This window comes from Coccinella septempunctata, chromosome 9, assembly GCF_907165205.1.
Source record: "Coccinella septempunctata chromosome 9, icCocSept1.1, whole genome shotgun sequence".
Taxonomy (NCBI): Eukaryota; Metazoa; Arthropoda; class Insecta; order Coleoptera; family Coccinellidae; genus Coccinella; species Coccinella septempunctata.
Window position 1 is genome coordinate 6,678,119 of NC_058197.1, and position 21,126 is coordinate 6,699,244.

Below are 21,126 nucleotides of genomic sequence, written 5' to 3' on the forward strand. Positions count from 1 at the left end.
CGCAATAATTCACTGTATTATCAAACATGGATGTACCGGACCAACAATCTTGAAATAATGATAACTGAATGAGATGAACAATGGGAAGAGGTGTTAAAAATCTAAATGTGATTTCTACAGAGTAAACAACGAGAATGGATAAGAAAATGTGTAATGTGTAGTTTTTCGCTTCTGAAAAACACTGAGAGTGGGGCTGCTGCTTCTTCTTCTTCTTCTTTGTTTCCCAAGCTTTCAAGTTGGGAAACCTTGGGCTCGTCCATTGGACATGCACCCAGTATCATATGTCAAAACGTTCGGTCTCGGGTTCGGTGTTTACACAGGAATAGGTTGACATCACTGACATAGGAAAACAACAACTTGTTATTGACAAACAAACATGATATGTTATTAGGTCTTTTAACAGGAGTCAAATTAAAATTACAGCTTAATGTTTGAGGCCCTGAGGAACTCAGATATGAGCTTTGCTACATCAGGAGAGGGGCTGAAAATGACCTCATTCAGATTAATTAGGCGTTGAAAGGCGAATGCTTCTAATCTTGTATAAAATAGTGAGCAATTTTCCTGATTTAATGAACACTCGAAAAATATGTGTCTTATATCACCGCGATCGCCACAATGGCATTTTTCCTCATCTTTGATTTTTATTTTGTATAGGTGTTGGGGTGATAGCACATGTCCAGATCTCAATCTAATCATTGTTGTTAATGTTTTTCTTGAAATATCTGTCCCTATTAACTTGTTTCCCGTAATGTTATCCTTAACTCCCACCATATTGACGTAGGTTTTTCCTTTACTTTTGCCCATTTCCTTCCATTCTATATGCCATTCCTTCTTGACTTCTTGTCTAATCATGTTGTAAACATCCTGGTAGCTACCCTCGTAATTCGTTACATCTTTTTCTCTCCCTCTGTTAGCCAGCCTATCTGCCTCCTCGTTCCCAGCTATGCCAGAATGGCTGGGGATCCACACATATTTAACATTAATTCCCATCTCCTCTGCTCTTATTAGCAGTGCTTTAACCCTAATTTCTATAGCATGTATGTCAGTTTTTATTTTCCAGTTTTTGAGTTTCATGATTGCGCTTCGTGAATCCGTGAAAATGATGATATTTGTTCTAGGGTTGTTCTTTAGGGACCACTCTAAGGCATATCCAATTGCGAACATTTCTGCTGTGTATATAGCCCAATGATCTGGTAATCTGAGAGATGCCGATATATTTTCAGAGTATATTCCAGCTCCAACGGTCCGAGGATTGTCCTGTTTTGATGCATCGGTATAAACAGCCTGATATGGGGATCTAATATGCCTCTCGCAAAAGGATTGGAACTTCAAAGGTGCGTCGATGCAATTTTTTTTTATTGGAGCTACCACTATATCATGGTCTCTGATGTGCATATCAATATTCAAGTTGTAGACTGGAAGTTTTTGTGATCTCTCCATGAGTTTAATTCTGGGCTTTACTCTTTCATACGCTTCTACAAAGGGTGGTTTTCTATTATTGTTCCAAAAACCTTTGAAAAGTGTGAGTTCTTCAATGTTTTGCAGTATTGGGTCATTTCTGCATCTCATTCTTTTTAGTATATATTTTGACGATAGTAATATTCTTCTTTTTTCTAGTTTCATTTCTCCACTTTCTGAAAGGATAATGTTTATTGGTGCAGATCGCATGAGTCCCAAGCTTATTCTCAGTGCATGATATTGCACCCTGTCTAACTTCCTCAGAGAGGTCACAGAGCATGTTCCATATAATAGAGCCCCAAAATCCAAGTGTGGTCGGATCAGCGATTTATATATCCCCAACAGTACTCTAGGTTGGGCACCCCACCAGGTTCCACATAATGTTCTCAGTATGTTACAGTTCTTCATTGCTTTGCCGCAGACCTTATCTATTTGTTTTGTCCAATTGAGTTTTTGATCTAATGTTACTCCTAGATATTTTATCTCTTGTTTCCAGGGGATTTCTGTTTCTTCGATGGAGAACTTTGGTATTTGCTCAGGTATGGGTCTACGTGCAAATAACATTGCAGCACATTTTTCTGCACACATTTTGAGGTTTCTCTTTCCCAGCCATTCTCCTAGATTTTTTAAGGTTTTATCTAGATTTTCCCATATCTCTCCTATGTCCCATCCTGTACATTCTAAAAATAGATCATCAGCGTACTGACAGATCTTAACATTTCCCGCTGCGCACACCCCAACTTTCAAGAGATATACATTAAATAATGTAGGGCTAAGTAATGATCCCTGTATTAATCCTTCATGCGCTATCCAGGGTCCCTTTATGCTGTCTGCATCTTTATCATGAAAATATAATTCCCGATAATTCATTGAAGCTATAATCAGATTTGCGATGTCTACTGGTATGCCGATATCATATAAATCGTCCTTAAGAATATGTAGGTTTACATTATCATAAGCTGCTTTTATATCCAGAAAAATAATGATAGTGAATTTTCTCCGTATAAAGGATTCATAGATGCTGGAGCATGCCACCAAGAGATTGTCGTAAATAGATTTTCCTCGTCTAAAACCGAAACTGTAGGGATTATTTTTTTCTACATTTTCCTCTGTTATCTTTTCTATCCTGTGTTTTACTATTGACTCCAATATTTTCACTGAGCAGGGTGCCAACGAGATGGGTCGTAAATTGTCTACATTGTTGACGTCTTTACCTGGTTTGCCGAAAGGGAGTATTAAAAATTTCATTGAGGTATTTATAGTTTGTGGATTTACAAGTAACTTGTTGAATATTTCCGCTAATTTTTCCCAAGCCATTATAGGTAGATTTCTGTACATTGGATATGTCAGCGAATTCATTCCAGGAGCAGAGTCTTTTTCCGGTATAAGTTTACGAATCTCCAATGGGGTGATCATAGGGGAAAGGTTGTTCTCTAGGTTAAAAGATATCAGGGGTGATTTATTTTCTGTTAGTTTGATCATTAATTTTTCCACGGTTTCAACCTCGGGTTGGTTAGTGCAGGTATGTCCATCTTTACTACCTTTGAATTTTTGTATGGTATTCCATGCTTTCTTGCTATTGTTGAAATTTATACTTTCGGTAAATTTTCTGAAACTATTCCTTTTTTCGGTCTTGATCATACGTTTGGTTCTGGCTTTCAATTCCTTTACTCTGATATAATTTTCCAAATTGGGTTCTCTTATATATTCCGCAAAGGCATCTTTTCGCTGGAGTATTGCCTTCGTCAGTTCATCAGTCCACCATATCGCTATCTTATGGTTATTGGTTTTTCTATCCATTTTGATGGGGATGCTTCTTTCCGCACATATCTTAACCATATCATCGAATTCACTTAAGTTGTTTATTTCATTCTCACTCATGAAATTGTTTATATTCGTTTGGAATTTAGGCTAATCAGCTTTGGAAGTTTTAAATTTTCTTGTAGAATAAAATTTTGTCGTTTTTATGTTTTGTTCTTCTGAAAAATGTATGTGAATTGGGAAGTGGTCGCTTTGTCCTGTATCATGATTTACCATCCACGAAAACTTGTTGGCGAGATTAGTCGGTACAATAGTCAGGTCTGGTGCACTTTTCTTTTCATTTGGTTTCGTCAGTCTTGTCGCAGATCCATCATTTAGTATAATTATCGACATACATGTCGTCGTATGTCTGGCGAGTACACACGCGTCTTGGTTGTTTCTTCGATTTCGTCTTAATTTGCAGTGAAATATTGGCGAAAAGAACTTTTTTTGATTTTCTAATACGTTAACAAGATATTAGAAGTCATCCTGAGGCCCCAACAACTGAAAATTGCAATTTCAAGACCTGCATTTGATTTCGATTTAGGGGTCAGCATACATAACACGATAAATATGTCTAATACTTGCAAGTTGTGTAGCGACAACTTTATTGTCAACACAAAGTCTATAAAGTGCAGTTCCTGTCGACTTGATTTCCATCCAAAGTGCGTTCAAATAAAGGATACCGTCCTGAAAGCTTTGGCCGAGTCTGTAAACATCTGCTTTTTTTGTTTTGATTGTTTGGATCGTGTGAAGGCCAAACTGGAACATGAGCCTGAGAACGTTCATGGAATGGGAAGTGATGGAGACTTATTGAGCGCTTTGATAGAGAAACACACCAAAGCTATAGTAGAAGACTGCCAGATGAAGTTTAATAGCCTTAAGGAAGAAATTGTGGCTCTGAAGGATAGTAATAAGGATTTAGTTCGATTAATGTCATCCAATGAATACAAGAACGCTGGGACATCCAGATCAAAGGAAATTACTATAGTCGAGAAAGACTCATCATCCAAATTGCTGTCGGTACCATCAGATCTGAAGCAGAAAACAGGCAATAAGGAGGTGTCCTCCAGTCTGACAAAAAGGAAAGAGTGGCGACTTTGGATCCTGTGAAAGAGGTCTTGGAACATCCTAAGCCTTCCTATCCAAGGAAGACATTCACAAGAGATCCGGCAATCCATGCAAAAGGAAAACCCGATGTCAATATTAAACCAGCTCCGAAGGGTAGAAGGTGGATATGGATTGGTGGTCTATCAAGAGAAACTTCGCCGTCCAACATATTATCATACATGACTGAGAGATGGCCGAAAAACGATCTTTTATGTTTCGACTTGAAGTCTAAAAATAGCAAAAAATCTTTTAAGGTAGGTAGCAAAGATCTAGATTTGGAGGAGTTACTTAACCCAGAAGCATGGCCTGAGGGTATACTAATCAGACCATTCCAGAACATCTAGCTAAGAGTAACCCAATCTGACAATGAAGCTGTGTACCAAGGAAGTTATTGTAAGGTGAACGATATTAGTTGTAGTGCTAGTTCAAACTTACCTCAGAATATTTGTTTATATTGCTATTACCAAAATGTCAGAGGGTTACGTACAAAGATAACTAATCTTGCTGTATCAATAATTAGTTCAGATTATGATGTTATATTTTTAACTGAAACTTGGTTGTGTAAAGACATCTCAAATTCAGAATTAGGTATTAATAATTTCGATATTTACCGCAAAGATAGAGATTCCGTAATTAGCTGTAAATCAAGGGGAGGTGGTGTCATGATAGCCATAAAGAAATCGATTTCTTCAAGAATTATATCAAGCTCACATAATGATATAGAAGTTATATTTGTTTTAGTTCATACTGAGCGCGGAGATATATTATTGTCAAATGTATATTTCCCTCCAAATAGCGACGTTTCTCTTTACGAGAGGTTTTGCGAAGAATTAGAAGATATATCTGATCGATATTCTGACGCAAACCTTATATGCTGTGGAGACTTTAATCTCCCCGGTATCAGTTGGAAAACCGAGTCTAATAAAAACTCAGTAAAGATAACAAAAACTCAAACGGTAATCGCACAGTCGATGGCATTGTTAAATATGGTGCAATTGAACGAAATCTCAAACATGAACAATGTGTTATAAGATTTAATATTTTCATCATTCGATAACACGACGGTTTCTTAAGCGGCTGATATCTTGCTTCCTTGTGATGTACATCATCCGGCATTATGTTTCTACATTGATTCCGGATGTTCGATAAGGGAAGAACAAAATTACACATTCCTGGATTTTAAGAACGCAAATTACAATGATTTATTAGATTACTTTTCGACAATAAACTGGAACGAAATTATTTTTGAAAGGGATGTTCAAAAGTCCATTTCAAACTTTTACTATATTGTTGATTCAGCAGTTGAATTATATGTTCCCAAAAGAATATCAAAAAAATATAAATTCCCAAATTGGTTTTCACCTCACCTAAAAGGTCTAATTTATTCGAAAAAAGCGGCACATAGATCATATAAGATATCTAATAGCTTAGAAATATATACACAGTTTGCTGAATTGAGACAAAAGTGTAAAATTGAGTCGGAAAATTGCTTTCGTGAATATATAAATTCTGTCGAAAACTCTATAGAAATTAACCCAAAGTATTTTTGGAAATTTGTGAACGATTCCAAGTTGAATGAGAGTCTTCCCTCAACTATGTATTTCCAAGATGAAATTTCAGAAAATCCACAAGAAATAGCCGAATTTTTTAGTTCCTATTTTTCCAAAGTTTATAAAGCGAGCAAACCAAAACACTTGAATACACCGCAGGATAATCTAGTCGATATAGGAAATGTATATTTTACGCCAGATGAAGTACTTAAAGAGTTGTTGACTTTGAATGACTCTAATGACTCGGGTGCTGATAATATTGGGGCGATATTTTTGAAGCGCTGCGGTGATATATTAGCTGAACCTTTATGCCTTATATTCAATAGCTCGATTAATTGCGGAAGTTATCCAAAGATCTGGAAAGATAACTTTGTTATTCCTGTACACAAGTCTGGAGATGAAAAAGATGTAAAAAATTATAGACCAGTATTGAAATATTCTCACATCCCTAAAATTTTCGATAAGCTTGTCAACATCAAGATTTCGCCCTGCCTTTCACATGTTTTTCTATCAGAACAACACGGATTCATTAGCAAGAGATCGGTAACAACTAATCTTGTTTCGTACATAGACATCATTTCAAATGCAATGAAAGAAAAATTTCAGGTTGATAGCATTTACACCGACTTTCAAAAAGCTTTTGACACGGTTCCACATTCGTTACTTGTTGAAAAACTTGAAGGGATCGGTATCGGCCCTCCGTTATTGGACTGGTTGTCTGATCGTCTGCGTGATGGTACCTTAAGGGTTAAGCTTAGAGATAATAATTATCTCCGAGCAGTTTCTCGTTCTTTCTGGGGTTGGTCAGGGTTCACCCCTTTCTACGCTACTCTTCCTATGTTTTATAAATGATATAGGAAAATATATTAGAGGAAGTCTATTTCTACTGTTCGCTGACGATCTTAAATTGTTTAGGATCATACGGAGTATTCAAGATTGTCTTTCACTACAAGAAGATCTTATCAATGTTGAAAGGTGGTGTGTTGACAATGAAATGCAATTCAATATCGGTAAATGTAGTGTAATGAGATTTTACAAAATTAAATCACCTATCCAGTACGATTATAAGTTGAACAATGTCAAACTGAGCTCAAGCCTAATTGTTAAAGATCTAGGAATACACCTCGACCACCAACTGAATTTGATTCAGCATATTTTCATCATAACTCAAAAAGCTATGAGGATGCTTGGATTTATTAAGAGAAAACTCAAAGATTTTAATAATATCTCTGCCTTAAAAAGTGTTTATTTTGCGAATGTCCGAAGTATATTGGAATATTCAACTGTAGTTTGGTCTCCTTATTATGAAGTACACAAAAATAATATTGAGCGCGTGCAACGAAAATTTTTAAGATGGGTTGCTTACAAAATGAGTATTCCCAAGGCCTCAATAAACTACGACCATCTACACGTGTCTTTATCAATGAAACCACTATCTATAAGAAGGAATAATTTTGATGTAATGTTTGTATATAAACTAATCAATAATTACATTGATTGTGAATACTTAGTATCTAAGATAAAACTTAATGCGAAAAATGTATTCCTTAGACATAGAGATCTCTTATACATCGAATATAACCCCACTAATTATGCCATGAATAATCCGATTGCACGAGCGATAAAAGGGGCAAATGCATCGTAGATTGATCTTTTTCAGATATCTATTTTTAGTCTTAAAAGATATTTTGAAGCTATTTGAACTTGTCAACTGTTCTTGTTGTTTTTCCTTGTTGTTTTTTTTGTAGATTTCAACATTTTTTGTTTGTTTTCTTGTTAATTTCAGGTCTCCCATGATCACAAAAGGACCTGGGCTTGAATCTATTATTTTAATCAGTATTTTCTTGTCTAATTTGGTATCTGGTGGGTTATATATGTTAATAAACCAGACCTTGTTTACTTCTACTATCTGAAATTGGAATTTTTTTGGCTTATTTTGGATATTTATGTTTATAATTTTGAACTTTATATTTTCCTTGATTAAGAGGGCTATTCCTCCCCAACGGTCATATCTGTCATTTCTGATAATTTTATAATTTTTTATTTTAATTATTTTATCTTTATCAAGAAGGGTTTCAGTCAAGGCTATCATATCCGGCATAGACATTGTCAGCTTGCCCATAAGTTCGTTATAATTAGCTATTATTGATCTTATATTCCATTGTATAATAAACATATTGAATATATTTGAGACTAGTTAGGTAAACAAAATAAAAAAGGGGTTTACATATACACATATATTTGTCGGTGGGCAGGATATAATGAAGGGTTAATATTCTCCAATTTCATCCATAGATGTATCATCTATTTCTATTTTATTCTCTGGAGGTTTATGTACTTGTACATCGTGAATAATTATTTTTCTCTCATTATTTATAATATTCTCTTCGAAATTTGAATAGTTCGACTGAGTTTCTATTTCATTTGTTGGATTAATATCATCTAAGTTTATAGATATATCCATTTCTGAGTTTTGGGTATTATAAATTTTTTCTTTATTATTCATGTTGTAATTTGGTTCATATTCGATCAGGCATTTTTTAATTTCATCTCTGTCATATGCTGGTTTTTGAGGAGCTATTCTTTTCCTAGGAGAAAAGGTGGTAATTCTGTGGGGTTTATTTGTTTTATTATCTGAATGTTTTTTTGATGCTTTTGTTTTGTCCGCATATGATATTCTGTTAACTGTTACCGGGAGTGTTTTGATGTTATTTTCCTCCTCGTATTTCGGAAGACTCGGAAATGCACTCGTACCTATATTGAAATTTTTTCGTCTTCGAAGCATGAGGTTCGCTTCATAAAAGGTATATTTATATACTGCCATAGCTTCTTTAATCAATTTTTGATGTTCGTATTCCGGGCAGGTTCTTTCCATCGCCGTATGCCCTTCTCCACAAAATATACATTTTGTTTCATTAGAGCAGTTTGCATATTCATGATCCTCACCACAATTTCTGCATCTCCTACTACTTTTACATAAATGTGCCGTATGTCCGAAACGTATGCAATTAAAGCATTGTATAACAGGATAGACGTATTTCGAGACTTCTAAAAAATTATGGTATAATGTTATATAGTTAGGTAATGTAGTACTTCTAAACGTAATTACGCAAGATTTAGTCTTTTTGTATTGTACTTCGCCATCGATTATAACTCTTTTCTTTAGTCTTCGAACATTAATTATTTCGTAATCGGATTTTCCAAAATCTATAATTTCTTGTTCATCTATATCTACATCTATTCCCGAAATGATACCTCTGACTGTTAAATATACTGCAGGGATGTATACATTATAAGCTGGAAAAGTATTATTTGATACAAACTTGTTTGCGTCTTCGGCCGTGGTAAACTCTATTCCATTCTATTTCTGCCTTTTTTGGATATTTTATTTATTCTTAATTCAAAGTTGTTATTTTCGAAAAAAAATTTTCCTATAGTCAATGGGTTTAGATTTCCCACTTTACCAATCTTACTTTCTACAAAAACAACATATGGTCCCTTATCATTAACTCCGTATTTGAATATGTGTTTATTTTCGTTCGCATCTTTTTTCGATGTTAAAGATTGTGATAATATGTCGACTTGAGTATTCAACTCGCTGTCTTCATTCAAAATTGCCTGTTTTTTCAGTTCATCTAATTCATTTTTAAGTATTATTAAATCTGCGAAAGAAAACTGCTCACTATTTTCCTGTATATTCTCCAATGTTTTTATCGATTTCGGAGTAATTGCCGTTTTTATCCGGGGATAAATCCCCGGACTATTATTTGCCATTTTTATCCCTTTCTACTGATGTTTTTTCCTTTTTTCATCAACTCTCAAAAAGAAGTGTACTTCACGTACAGTTTTAAATAGGTATATAAGAAAGAAAAAAATATGCAAGAAAAACCCCAAAAACAAATGAAAAATAACTTAACAGTATCCCAATGAAACCTTAAATCAAAAAGTAACAATCCGACTCCTGTTTTTCAACTATCTCACCACCTTGTAATAGGGGAAATAACACGCCACCAGGAAGAATCGAAATTGGTTAGGTCCGCACCGATCCCGGGCTGCTGCTTCATTCAATTAGCGCATCACAGAATCGGGGTACTATACGTTGCCACCGGAGTTGGTCAAGAGCGTCGACTAGGGAAAGGTCGGAGGGGGGCTTCGCTCAATTTTTAACGAAGGACATACTGAAGATTATTTTGTCAAGAAAAAGAGAGAAACAAATTCAGTCAAACTTAAGATACCTAACCAGTGTTCGAAAAAATCAATTAGTACATTAGATTTGAATCTAGACATGTTAGTATTGGAGGAGCGACTAGTAAAATATTGTGTCGGATGTTGGTATTTATTTTTGGGGGATTTAAATTATTTTAGAAAAGGGAGCAGTCTATTCGGCCTGCCGGTATTAAAATGGTTAAATTTTCATTAATTTTTTATTGAAGTTTGTTGGTAAAATACCAATGTGTGCGATAACAAATCGGGTTTCATCGAAAGGTAGCAGGAGTCGACTATGAAAAAAAAAATGCAACACACGCATTCGTCGTCCTACAGATTTGGGTTGTTACACATTTTACGCATCAAAAAAGAAAAGAAGTCATAACTCCAGAATATCTTACAAAAATTACGTATCAGCAAGGTTTCGAAGGTTACTTTCAAGGAAGCAATATATGGTTTGAAAGGATATACAGACTTTATTTTCCAACTAAACTACTCTTCAACAAAATATAGTAACATATTGAATAACTCGGATATTGTCAAAAAACAAAAATTTCAAGCATGTCGACTAACTTAGTCGGAATATACCTAGTGAAAATAAGATACTGGCGCTTTGTTATGTTTCACAAAAATCAAAGCCAATTGCAAAGATTTGATCTGTTTTGTACGTGAATTCTTATGAAGATTCACACAAGACAAGCGCTCTCAAGAAAGTGAAATGTCCCTGTTGAGCAATCCTGGAGTATAGCATAACGCTTACAGGTCTCGAACATCAGGTTAGGTTACCGAATGATGTTAATCAGAAAATTTCTCTGTGGTTACAGCTATCGAATTAAGGAAAACTGAAGCCAACATTTATTGAAACTTTCGAATTGTCCTACCAAACGATCTATATGCCTTGAGAAGAGTAGGAGGCCAGAATAGAACTATATCCGGACAAGCAAATAGTGAGTGGGTGCTAGTTTCAATGATGTGCTATGATGAAGTGAAATATTCTCACAGATTTCATGTTCTATACTGTACCTTCTGAGATTGTTCTTGTTATGTTATGATTCATCGTGGTTTTTCATGTTTATTTCATGTAATATGTTGTCCAAGGCACTTAAAACTCCATAATGAGTTTTCACTACTCCCAACTGTGTAAGGGTGCGTTCATACCGAAGATGCCTGGATGAGCGCGGTGGAGGTCGCGGTCGCGATCTTTACATCGATTTCAAAACAAACCTTCATATTCTAATGAGACCGTACATACCAAGGATGTTTCACCCGTTCACCCTCGCCGCTCATCATCGCGGTTTTCAGCGATGTCGATAGCAGATTTTTTTTTTTTTTTTTTTTTTGGTGTAGCAGGGGGAAAATCTGCAAACAGACGAACACACCCTCTCCTGAGGGGGAACAGTGTGGGGATTCTCACTCTCCGAGCTCGAGACCCACTAAAAACCCTTAACTGCTTCTTCATAGGTTCCGGGCATTTTGCCTATTAACCAGTTGACTCTCATGGTTTCTGGACTCTCACACGATCATAGTCGTGTTGATATTTGTATGCTGCCTATAGCTTTTATAGGTTAAGCTCTTCTTTGGTTACATTTAAATCCTTACCTGATCTCTGGGTCTTCGGTAGTAGGTTCTTGACCTTCTAGCTTCTTCCGTTGGATCGTAGTCGACTAATCTTCGTAGTTTCTCATTTGGATGTTGTTTGGCTTTGTCGAATATCCTTTCCGCCTTTCTCTTCATAAATTCTGTAACTGGTTCCCATTCCAAGTCCTTGTAGATTTGTTTGTTCCTAACAAACCAGGGTACGTCCATCGCCATTCTAAGGAGTTTATTCTCAGTGGCCTGTATTTTCTTGATGTGGGTCTTGGCTGCGAAGCCCCATGCCGCCGATCCATATGTGAGTTGTGGTCGCGCAATTGTTTTAATCATCGTCAACTTGATGTTCTTATTCATATGACTTCTTCTGCCTATGAGTGGATAAAGTTTACTCATTGCGGCTTTTGTTTTATCAACTGCACATTTGATGTGGTTTTTCCATGTAAGTCCTCTGTCAAGCGTCACTCCTAGGTATGTTGCTTCATTTTTCCATTCAACCTCTTCTCCATCAACTTCAAGGTTTTCTTCCATCCTCAATCTTCTCTTTTGCAGTAATATTGCTTGAGTCTTTCTTCCATTGATTTGGATTTTCCATTTGATGCACCATTTGAGTAATTCATCTATGGCTTCCTGCAGTCTCCGGTGTATGATCTCTGGGCGTCGATGTCTGAACGCTATTCCTGTGTCATCTGCGTACAATGTGAGCATATTTCTAGCATTCTTCGGGATATCATAGACGTATATTACATAAAGCAGAGGTCCAAGTACCGATCCTTGAGGCACTCCCGCTTCTAATTGTCTGATTTGAGAGGTTGCTCCATCTATTTTCACATAAAAGTTTCTATTCCTCAGATAGTTCCTTATAATCTTGCATAGCAGATAGCAGAACAAAATAGTTTGATTTTATATGGCGATCGGGCAGTTGCCGCGAGGTACCTTGCACGCTTATTGGCGCTCTTCAAATCACGTGACATTCACCAGGGTAACGTATTCATTTTTCAGTTCGTTTATGAGCTTTGACTGAAAGGAAAGCATCTTCGACATGTACTGCCAGGCATCGATGTAAACCTCGACCGCGACCGCGACCTCCACCGCGCTCATCCATGCATCTTCGGTATGAACGTACCCTAACAAGTAAGACCCAGACGAGAGGTCCCTAATTGATGCTTACCTCTGAGCAATTTTACAGTAGTGACATTGACAGGTAAGACACGGACGGGAGGTCCCTCCCTAAATCTGAGCGATTTCACAGTTTGTATGTTACAAATGACAATCGCAATCAATTGTTGGGATTTCAAGTGTCTTTTTCTCACGATCTGTGAGCATGAAGGGGTGATGGTTTTTTTCATCTGGCTCTTTTTTTCCATCAGTAATAATAATATACCACAGCGATGAGCCAGGGCCAAACATAACTTTGCTTCACAGGAAATCAATTGCTTGTATTATCTTCATTTTATCCTTACAATGTTCATAGAACAGTGCTGCCACCTATTTGACAAATTGAACGAGGTCGTTTCAATAGTCAGTATGGCCGTGTTACTAATTCATAATAATAATAAGTACTATAATTTCTATAAATATTCAGTGTTCAATACTGAGACCATAATTATCAAGTAAAAGCAGTACGTCGCATGCGCCGAATATTCTATGTTCGAAGAGCACTGAAGCTCGGGGCTCAAACTCCCAACCCTCTTCGTCTACTTACCTTCGTGCTAAAAAGTCTTATTCAACTTTGAACTAAAATAAACGTTGTACCTACCCTCGGCCAATATTCATTTCTAACATGTATTCAAAAACTGATATCTTGTCCTTTCCATGCAAATAATTATATTAGAAATCTCTTCAATTAGTTAACACAAACATTAATTGGATTCATGAAAAACCAGTGAAGTGCCAGTAGTTTTGAATTTCTCCCTCTTTTTTTCCTATTTTCTAATGAATAACTAAAGGGTCCTGTAGTGTTCCTCGAACAAATGAAGAACAGAAGAATCATCACTTGGAAGACTGGACCTGGTTGCAAGACCCTCCTGGTCAAAAAAAAGGTTTGGACTGTTATTAATTACTAAAGGAATTTTTAACGACGAGAGTGATCCTTCACAAAAATCTGCAGAAGGTTTATGACACAGAGATTATATTCTTTACAGTGCAATTGGAGAACAGGAAATTCATTTTTTTTTTAGTTATCATAATGTCTTCAGATCAGAAAAGTTTCGATGAAGGCTGTTTTATTTATTTTTCATTTTTTTACGAGAGTTTTACCTAGACAGTAGAATCTCCAGCGAGTCTGGTGGAATCACTTTGTTACGTAAAATATTTTTTTCTGCAGCCTTATGTTCGTTATTCCCTTAAATATTTTAGACTTGGGAAGAGAAGAAATACACAAAAATGTTACATGGAAAGCGCTCTCATAATAATAATAAGACAAAGTTATTGTCAAATTCGTTCTCATAGGTACTGTTTCTGTAAAGTTTTAGTTTCGATTCAATAAAACATACCAGAAGTTCCATTTTCGGGACGGCTTCAGAAAAAATAGTTTGTGTGATATAACTGAAAATATCATTCATTTTTAACAGCATGTATCTATCTTTTCAACCAAGACGAATAGGAAAAGTTTCTTTTGACGTCAAGAATCTTCCCTCAAAATTAATGTACAAGTCCAAGACTCACCCTGTATTTCAACAAAGATCACCGGGATTTTCCGTAATTTCTCGAGAGTAAAAATTTCTTTTCTTCTCTACTGGTTGTTCCCCTAATCGCCTTGTAGGAGTCAAATCTATCTATCTACCTGTTTTTCATTCGTTAATCCGAATTATCGTAAGTAGAAATTCTGCACAAAAATAATTCAATTATTTCAACTACAATTAGGAGTTCTCATTGATTCAATGTCAATATATTTTTTCCAGGAAAATTTCGAATCGTGTTTTCCTTGCTTTGATTTGACTGTGAACAAAATTGTCGACCCTCATGAATTATTATTTACGGTTTATTCAGAAAACAATTATTCAAATAGAGAAATGACAAGCATTTCCTCAAAACGAGAAATACACGAAAACACTTTTTCATAGTTATTGGGTGTTAATTTATTCGTTTTCAACGGTTACTAGAATAATGGATTTGGTCTCGTGTTAATTAATAATGGAATTTTTCAAACTATGAAATTGTCGAGGAACATCTGTTGTTCCGCAAAACATGTGTTTGGCCTACCCCAACATTTTTCCAATATAATAGGTTACGGAGACAACAATCTTCGCAAAGTTTATTTCCAGTGGTTGAATATTGATGTCTCAACAAGCTCTTCCCACAGAATTTCAGGTGACTAATTTGATTTAGATTCAATTGTATAGGAAAAGTGCTTCCAGCATGGTGTGTAAATTAGGTACCCAGAGTGTTTGAAAAACGCCACATGTTTTTCGAGTTCCATTATCGAAAAAGAAAAGGTGTTAAGTCAATTTCACCCATTTATTTTCTTACTGGTCAATTGAAAAATCCAGGTCCAGATTGAAGGATATCTTAAATGCTCATCGAAGCTCAGAAAGACCCCGTAGGTATGAACATGAAATTATTGATAATGAACATTGAGTTAATTACTCAAACTTTATAATTATTTAGGCTGTTTTTATCATCTCTTCGGTTTGTGTGTTTCGAACTATTCAGAAGAAATGATGGAAAGAACCAAAGTGATTATCCAACAAGTATGGTTTTCCAGACTATCAAAATAACTAATCCTAGCTTTGATTGCTCACATTAGTTGAAACCAACAGAAAATTTCAGATTCTATTTCGACAGTTTGATGAAATTGAAATGACGAAGCGGAAGATTAATTATGATTCATTCATATTCGAATGAAATAAATACTCTAAGGCCAGGTACTTTCATCTTCGAATAATTTTTGAATATATGATAAATGTGAATTTGTCAAATAATTTATAATCTGAAGGATGCTACCTTATTTTGGTGCTTTCATATGAATTTATTTGACGGATAACAATTCTATAAAAACACGGTATACTATCACGAGTGTATGGAGCAGTACATTCGTGAACAATTCTTTGTTTGTCCAAATAATCCTTGAAAATTCTTTTCACATATTCTCCTCCATTATATAAGTGGAGAACTTTCACGTTGTTCTTGAATTTCTTATTCTTCTTATAGAGTCATATTTTTTGAACATTTCAGAAACATCACTTTTATTTCTAATAAAGTACAGGGTGGGCAAAATTCGTTGTCTCGAAAACTATAGCAGCTAGAAGAAAACGGATGACACATTCTCGAGCTCTTTTTTCCTTACTATTCCAAATCTGAAAGCAGATCTAGCCCCAACGGTCATAGATTTTGAGTTATGAACGAAAATTGAGAAATTGTCATTTTCAATGAAGCTGAATAACTCGCTCATTTGCACTCGTATTCGAAATCCGTTGGTACATTCTATAGGCACTTTTTTATGTGGAATTCGAATATAATATTGAGAAATTTTTCGATCCAGTCATTTCATCCAGGGATTTCTGATTTTTCAAATGTAAACTATAGTTGAGAGTTCTTCATCTTGCTGCAATTTTTTTGCTGATTTAAAAAATGTATCATATGTTGGTATTCACATGAATGTTACACGAGAAAAAAATTCAATACTTTTTCCGGCTTTTCGACTCTCTGTTGAATTATAAGTAGGCTGGCTTACCATAGCAACCGTTGATTTTATGCATTATATTTTGTGAACCTGAGCCTCTATGATTGAAATCACGGATTGCTGAATAAATATTTTGATGATTTATTTGCCATCGTTTGTTCTTGGGATGTTTGGCATGCTTATCTTACGATGGTCCACAATTCAAACACTACCGTTGACAGAAGTACCTATTTTTCATCATCTTACTTCTGTAAAAATTATAATTATAGATACCTATCGTATTTCATTTATAATATTACTAACTCTTAAAGTTTTTTCATAAATAGAAAAACGATAATTGAATAAATTTTCTTCTTTATTAATCAGAAGAAAGTCTTTTACTCTCTTTAAAAGGATATCGGTCTCGATATTCTTCTATCGATATACAGGGTGGCCATTTGAAAACGAAACAGACGAGATTACAGACGAAATAAATTTTTTCGATAGAAATGCTCGGACAGGTCGATTTCTGTTTCGAAGGGGACAACTTAAGATGTAGGTTACGGACGCATAGCGCTTCAACCCTCACCCCCAATTTTTGAATAGGGAAGATGGGGTGAGTGATTCCTCATTTGAAAGGTATTTTTATACTGATTTCAGCACAGTAATTGTTTTTTCATTTTATGCATTAGTTCTCGAAATATTCTTAACTAAGTATTTGAAAATGAAGTGGTGTTTTCATGGCACTTGTAGTGTTTTTTCGTGAAAAATCGACATTTTGAGCTTCAAAACAACCATGACTGTGGCTTCCTTTGAAGCCACAAGTTGATTGGAGAATTCTGCGGTTCTATTCGCACATTGATTGTTTGCAAAAAAAAGTGAAATTATTTCCACCCGCTCTGCAAATGAATAAACCATGTCGAACAATGAATTAGAACACATACAAGTCTCGATTCAAAACTAAGAATAATTCACATGTCAAAGAACCAGTAAGCCAACTTAATGATCTGTTCGTAATAAATAAAAAATTATCGATTCTCATTTTTTTGAAAAAGATATGAATTCAATAATCAACAAAATGAAAACATTATTGAAGCCAACTGAGAAAACACTTCATAATTAAGTCGGAAATCGTTTCACGAATTGGGACTGGAATATTTCTGTGGCATCATTAATGATTTGATTTTCTTACCTGGTAATCTGATTAGAGATATGTACGTTTTTGGACTTTTTAGAGATTTCTATCGATCAAGTGTTACCGCATGTTATTGGAAATACTGCAAATTATATCGAAGATGATTTAGATTGAGTTTCAGCAAGATTGAGCTCTTTCGCAATACGCTTTGTTTGTTCGACATCTTGATTAAAGATTTCTATGTCAGTGGATTGGAGGAAGGAAGCCACAGTCATGGTTGTTTTGAAGCTCAAAATGTCGATTTTTCACAAAAAAACACTACAAGTGCCATGAAAACACCACTTCATTTTCAAATACTTAGTTAGGAATATTTCGAGAACTAATGCATAAAATGAAAAAACAATTACTGTGCTGAAATCAGTATAAAAATACCTTTCAAATGAGGTATAACTCACCCCATCTTCCCTATTCAAAAATTGGGGGTGAGGGTTGTAGTAGCAAGGGTTGAAGCGCTATGCGTCCGTAACCTACATCTTAAGTTGTCCCCCTCGAAACAGAAATCGACCTGTCCGAGCATTTCTATCGAAAAAATTCTTTTCGTCTGCAATCTCGTCTGTTTCGTTTTCAAATGGCCACCCTGTATAAAAGAAATAATTATTCGTCAGTCGGTGATTCCTATCGCAGAAGATTGAGTTCACATGGGATTATTTGGAGTTCACGAACCATAATGGATTTTTAACGGTCGCTATGGTTACGCCAGCCTCCTGAAAATTCAACAGGGAATCGAAAAGCAGGAAAAAGTATTGAATTTTTTTTCTTACGTTATATTCATGTGAATAGCGACATATGATACATTTTTGAAATCAGCAAAAAAATTGCAGCAAGATGAAAGAACTTTCAACAATAGTTTACATTTGAAAAATCAGAAATCCCTGTCGTATTTCGAAAATGACTGGATCAAAAAATTTATTGATATCATATTCGAATTTTTCATAAAAAAGTGCCTGTATGATGTAAAAACAGATTTCGAATACGAGTTCAAATAAGAGAGTTATTCAGCTTCATTAAAAATGATAATTTCTCAATTATCGTTCATAACTCAAAATCTATGAACGTTAGCCTGGATCTGTTTTCAGTTCTGGATTGGTCAAAAAGAAGAGCTAGAGTATCTGCCGTCCCTTTTCTTCCTGCTGCTATAGTTCTCGAGATCCCCTCAGTAGACAACGAATTTTGCCCACCCTGTACACATGTCTGTAGCTGGTGACAGCACCCTTGAACAGAACAAAATATTTCAACCCTCGAATTGATGAAATACTCATTGGTCCACATACATCACCATATACAAGATCACCGGGTTTCAAATTCACTTTTTCAGATTTTTTAAATGAAAATTTATATTATTTTTCATATGCACAAGCTTCACAAATAAATTCTTTCTCATCTACATCCTCAATTTTCAAGCCATTCACTATTTCATTTGAACACATATTTCTTATTTGTTTAAGGTTAGCATGACCTAATCTTGCATGCTATTTTGTATATTATTTCGATCGCTTTGAACTACATTGCATACAGAGTTTTGAACTACCGTGTTATTTTGGGTTCATATAAAATGTTCTCTGTCATTTCTGCAACCAAAATTAATTTATTGTCATTATAAATCAAAGACTTACAATTTTTCTTGATAATGGTGTAACCCTAACGCGTTATCACCCCTTCTGAATACAAGTTTCTTTTCAGGTCTGGTACATATAACACATTTTCTAAAACACTTGTATTCCATTCACCATTGATGTACCTCTTAAAGAATATTTTTCCCATTCCAGATACATTCACATACAGTTTGTTGCCTAATATCACAAATTTCTGTTCGCATTCAAAAAGTTCTGCAAAAAATTCTCTTCTGAATGTCATGTGAGCAGAGGCACCACTATCGAGGATCCAACCATTACCTTGAAGCTCTGTACAGAGTATCCCAAATTGCTTGATTTTGGCTATTTCTGGTATTTCTAGACTAGATGGGTAAAAATTTTGAAAGGAGTCCTGGGCTCGATTTTCGTGAAAATTTCATAACTGAAAACCGTTTCACCGTTTCATCTGCATTTGTCTTGAAGATATGACCAAATTTTGATATTTTGTCGATTTCGGAAATGTGCCGGTAAAAATTTTCTCCTTTTTCATTGGAAATACGATACCGTATTCAACTTTTTTGTATCTCTTGTACTAAGTGTGGAAAAAAAAAACAACTTCGTTATTTTAAATACGAATGCATTCTTGTTTTGACCTCATATCATAAAAAAAAAATAAGCTTTTCAAAAAAATATATATATATGTCGATATATTACTTTCTCACTAAAGGCAAAATCAACATTTTAGTGAAATTTGCATTTTTGATAGAATTCTATGAAACCATTGACCTCAAAATTGTTCTCTCCCAATAAATCCCCATCTCTATGACACGAATTGAAACTTTTCGTTCATATAATTTCATTTGTTAGCTGAAACACCTATAACTTCAAAAAAATCATGTAATTTAATTAGTGCAAGACTATTTGGTTTTCTGAAAAATAAGGGCACAGATGATGCAATAGCACTATTAAGTGATTTCATCTATAAAAATCTTAATTGCAGTAAACCAGCGGCAGTTACTTTCCTAGATTATTGTAGAGCTTTTGATACTGTCAATCACGAAAATTTAGTATCAAAGCTATATAATATGGGAGTGAGGGGGAATTGTTTGGAGCTCATTGAGAGTTATCTCAAAGATAGAGTTCAAGTTGTTAAAATAAATGGCACTATAAGTCAGCCAGTCGTTATTAATGTTGGTGTTCGGCAAGGTTCTATTCTAGGGTCACTACTATTCGTTTTACATATTAATGATCTATTGGTTTTTCAAGGTGATCTGCTTGCTTATGCAGATTATGCAGATGATACTGCGCTGTTCCTCTGAGTGGTCCTGACTGGAATGATCTTGCTTTTCAATTGTCAGAAAGATTGGATTCTATTTATGCATGGTTGTATTATAATAACCTTGTTCTCAACGTCAACAAGTGTTATGTTGTTACTTTTAGGATCTATAGTGACTCAGTTCCTGATGTCTTCCGAACTTCGGTTAATGGGGTTTATCTTGTTCGTGCTTCAACTACTAAATATCTAGGAATTGATTATGACTGTAATATGAGATGGAATAAGCATGTTGAAAGCATAATCAAGAAAACAAAATACAGAAGGTGGACAAACATGGACCTACGATGGATGAACGATCCTGTAATTTCGGTTCGAAAATTTTTATTTGGAGGTGACAACTTCACACTTTCTAAAATTTTCTTCTTCTTTATGATTCTGTGGGTGAACAAAAGTGGACTTACGTCAAATAGCAAAAATTACAGGGGCATATCGTTGCTTAGCGTGGCCGGCAAAATTCTCTCGAAGATTATGGCTAATCTTCTGATTCCACTCTTAGAAAAGATTCAACCTGAATCCCAGTGAGGCTTTCGACCAAATAGAGGTACGGTGGACCTAATTTTCAAACTGCGATAGCTGCAAGAGAAGGCCCGTTAACAACAATCAAGGATCTATCTTAACAGCCTACATCGATTTAAGTAAGGCCTTCGACTCGGTGAATCGAAGAGCGCTATGGAAAATCATGGCCCGCCTTAGAGTACCCAAAAAAT

At 35.3% G+C, this 21,126-nt stretch overlaps 1 protein-coding gene across 1 annotated transcript; it reads right to left on the reverse strand.

Moving 5' to 3' along the window:
* Positions 1 to 417: 417 nt before the first annotated feature.
* Positions 418 to 3,258, reverse strand: LOC123321056. The gene has a single exon (XM_044908562.1). The coding sequence runs from the start codon at positions 3,256 to 3,258 to the stop codon at positions 418 to 420; it is 2,841 nt and encodes a 946-aa protein (XP_044764497.1).
* Between the last annotated feature and the right edge of the window lie 17,868 nt (positions 3,259 to 21,126).

Coding starts and splice junctions, on each gene's coding strand:
- LOC123321056 (XM_044908562.1), bottom strand. CDS start 3,258: ATGGATAGAAAAACCAATAACCATAAGATAGCGATATGGTGGACTGAT.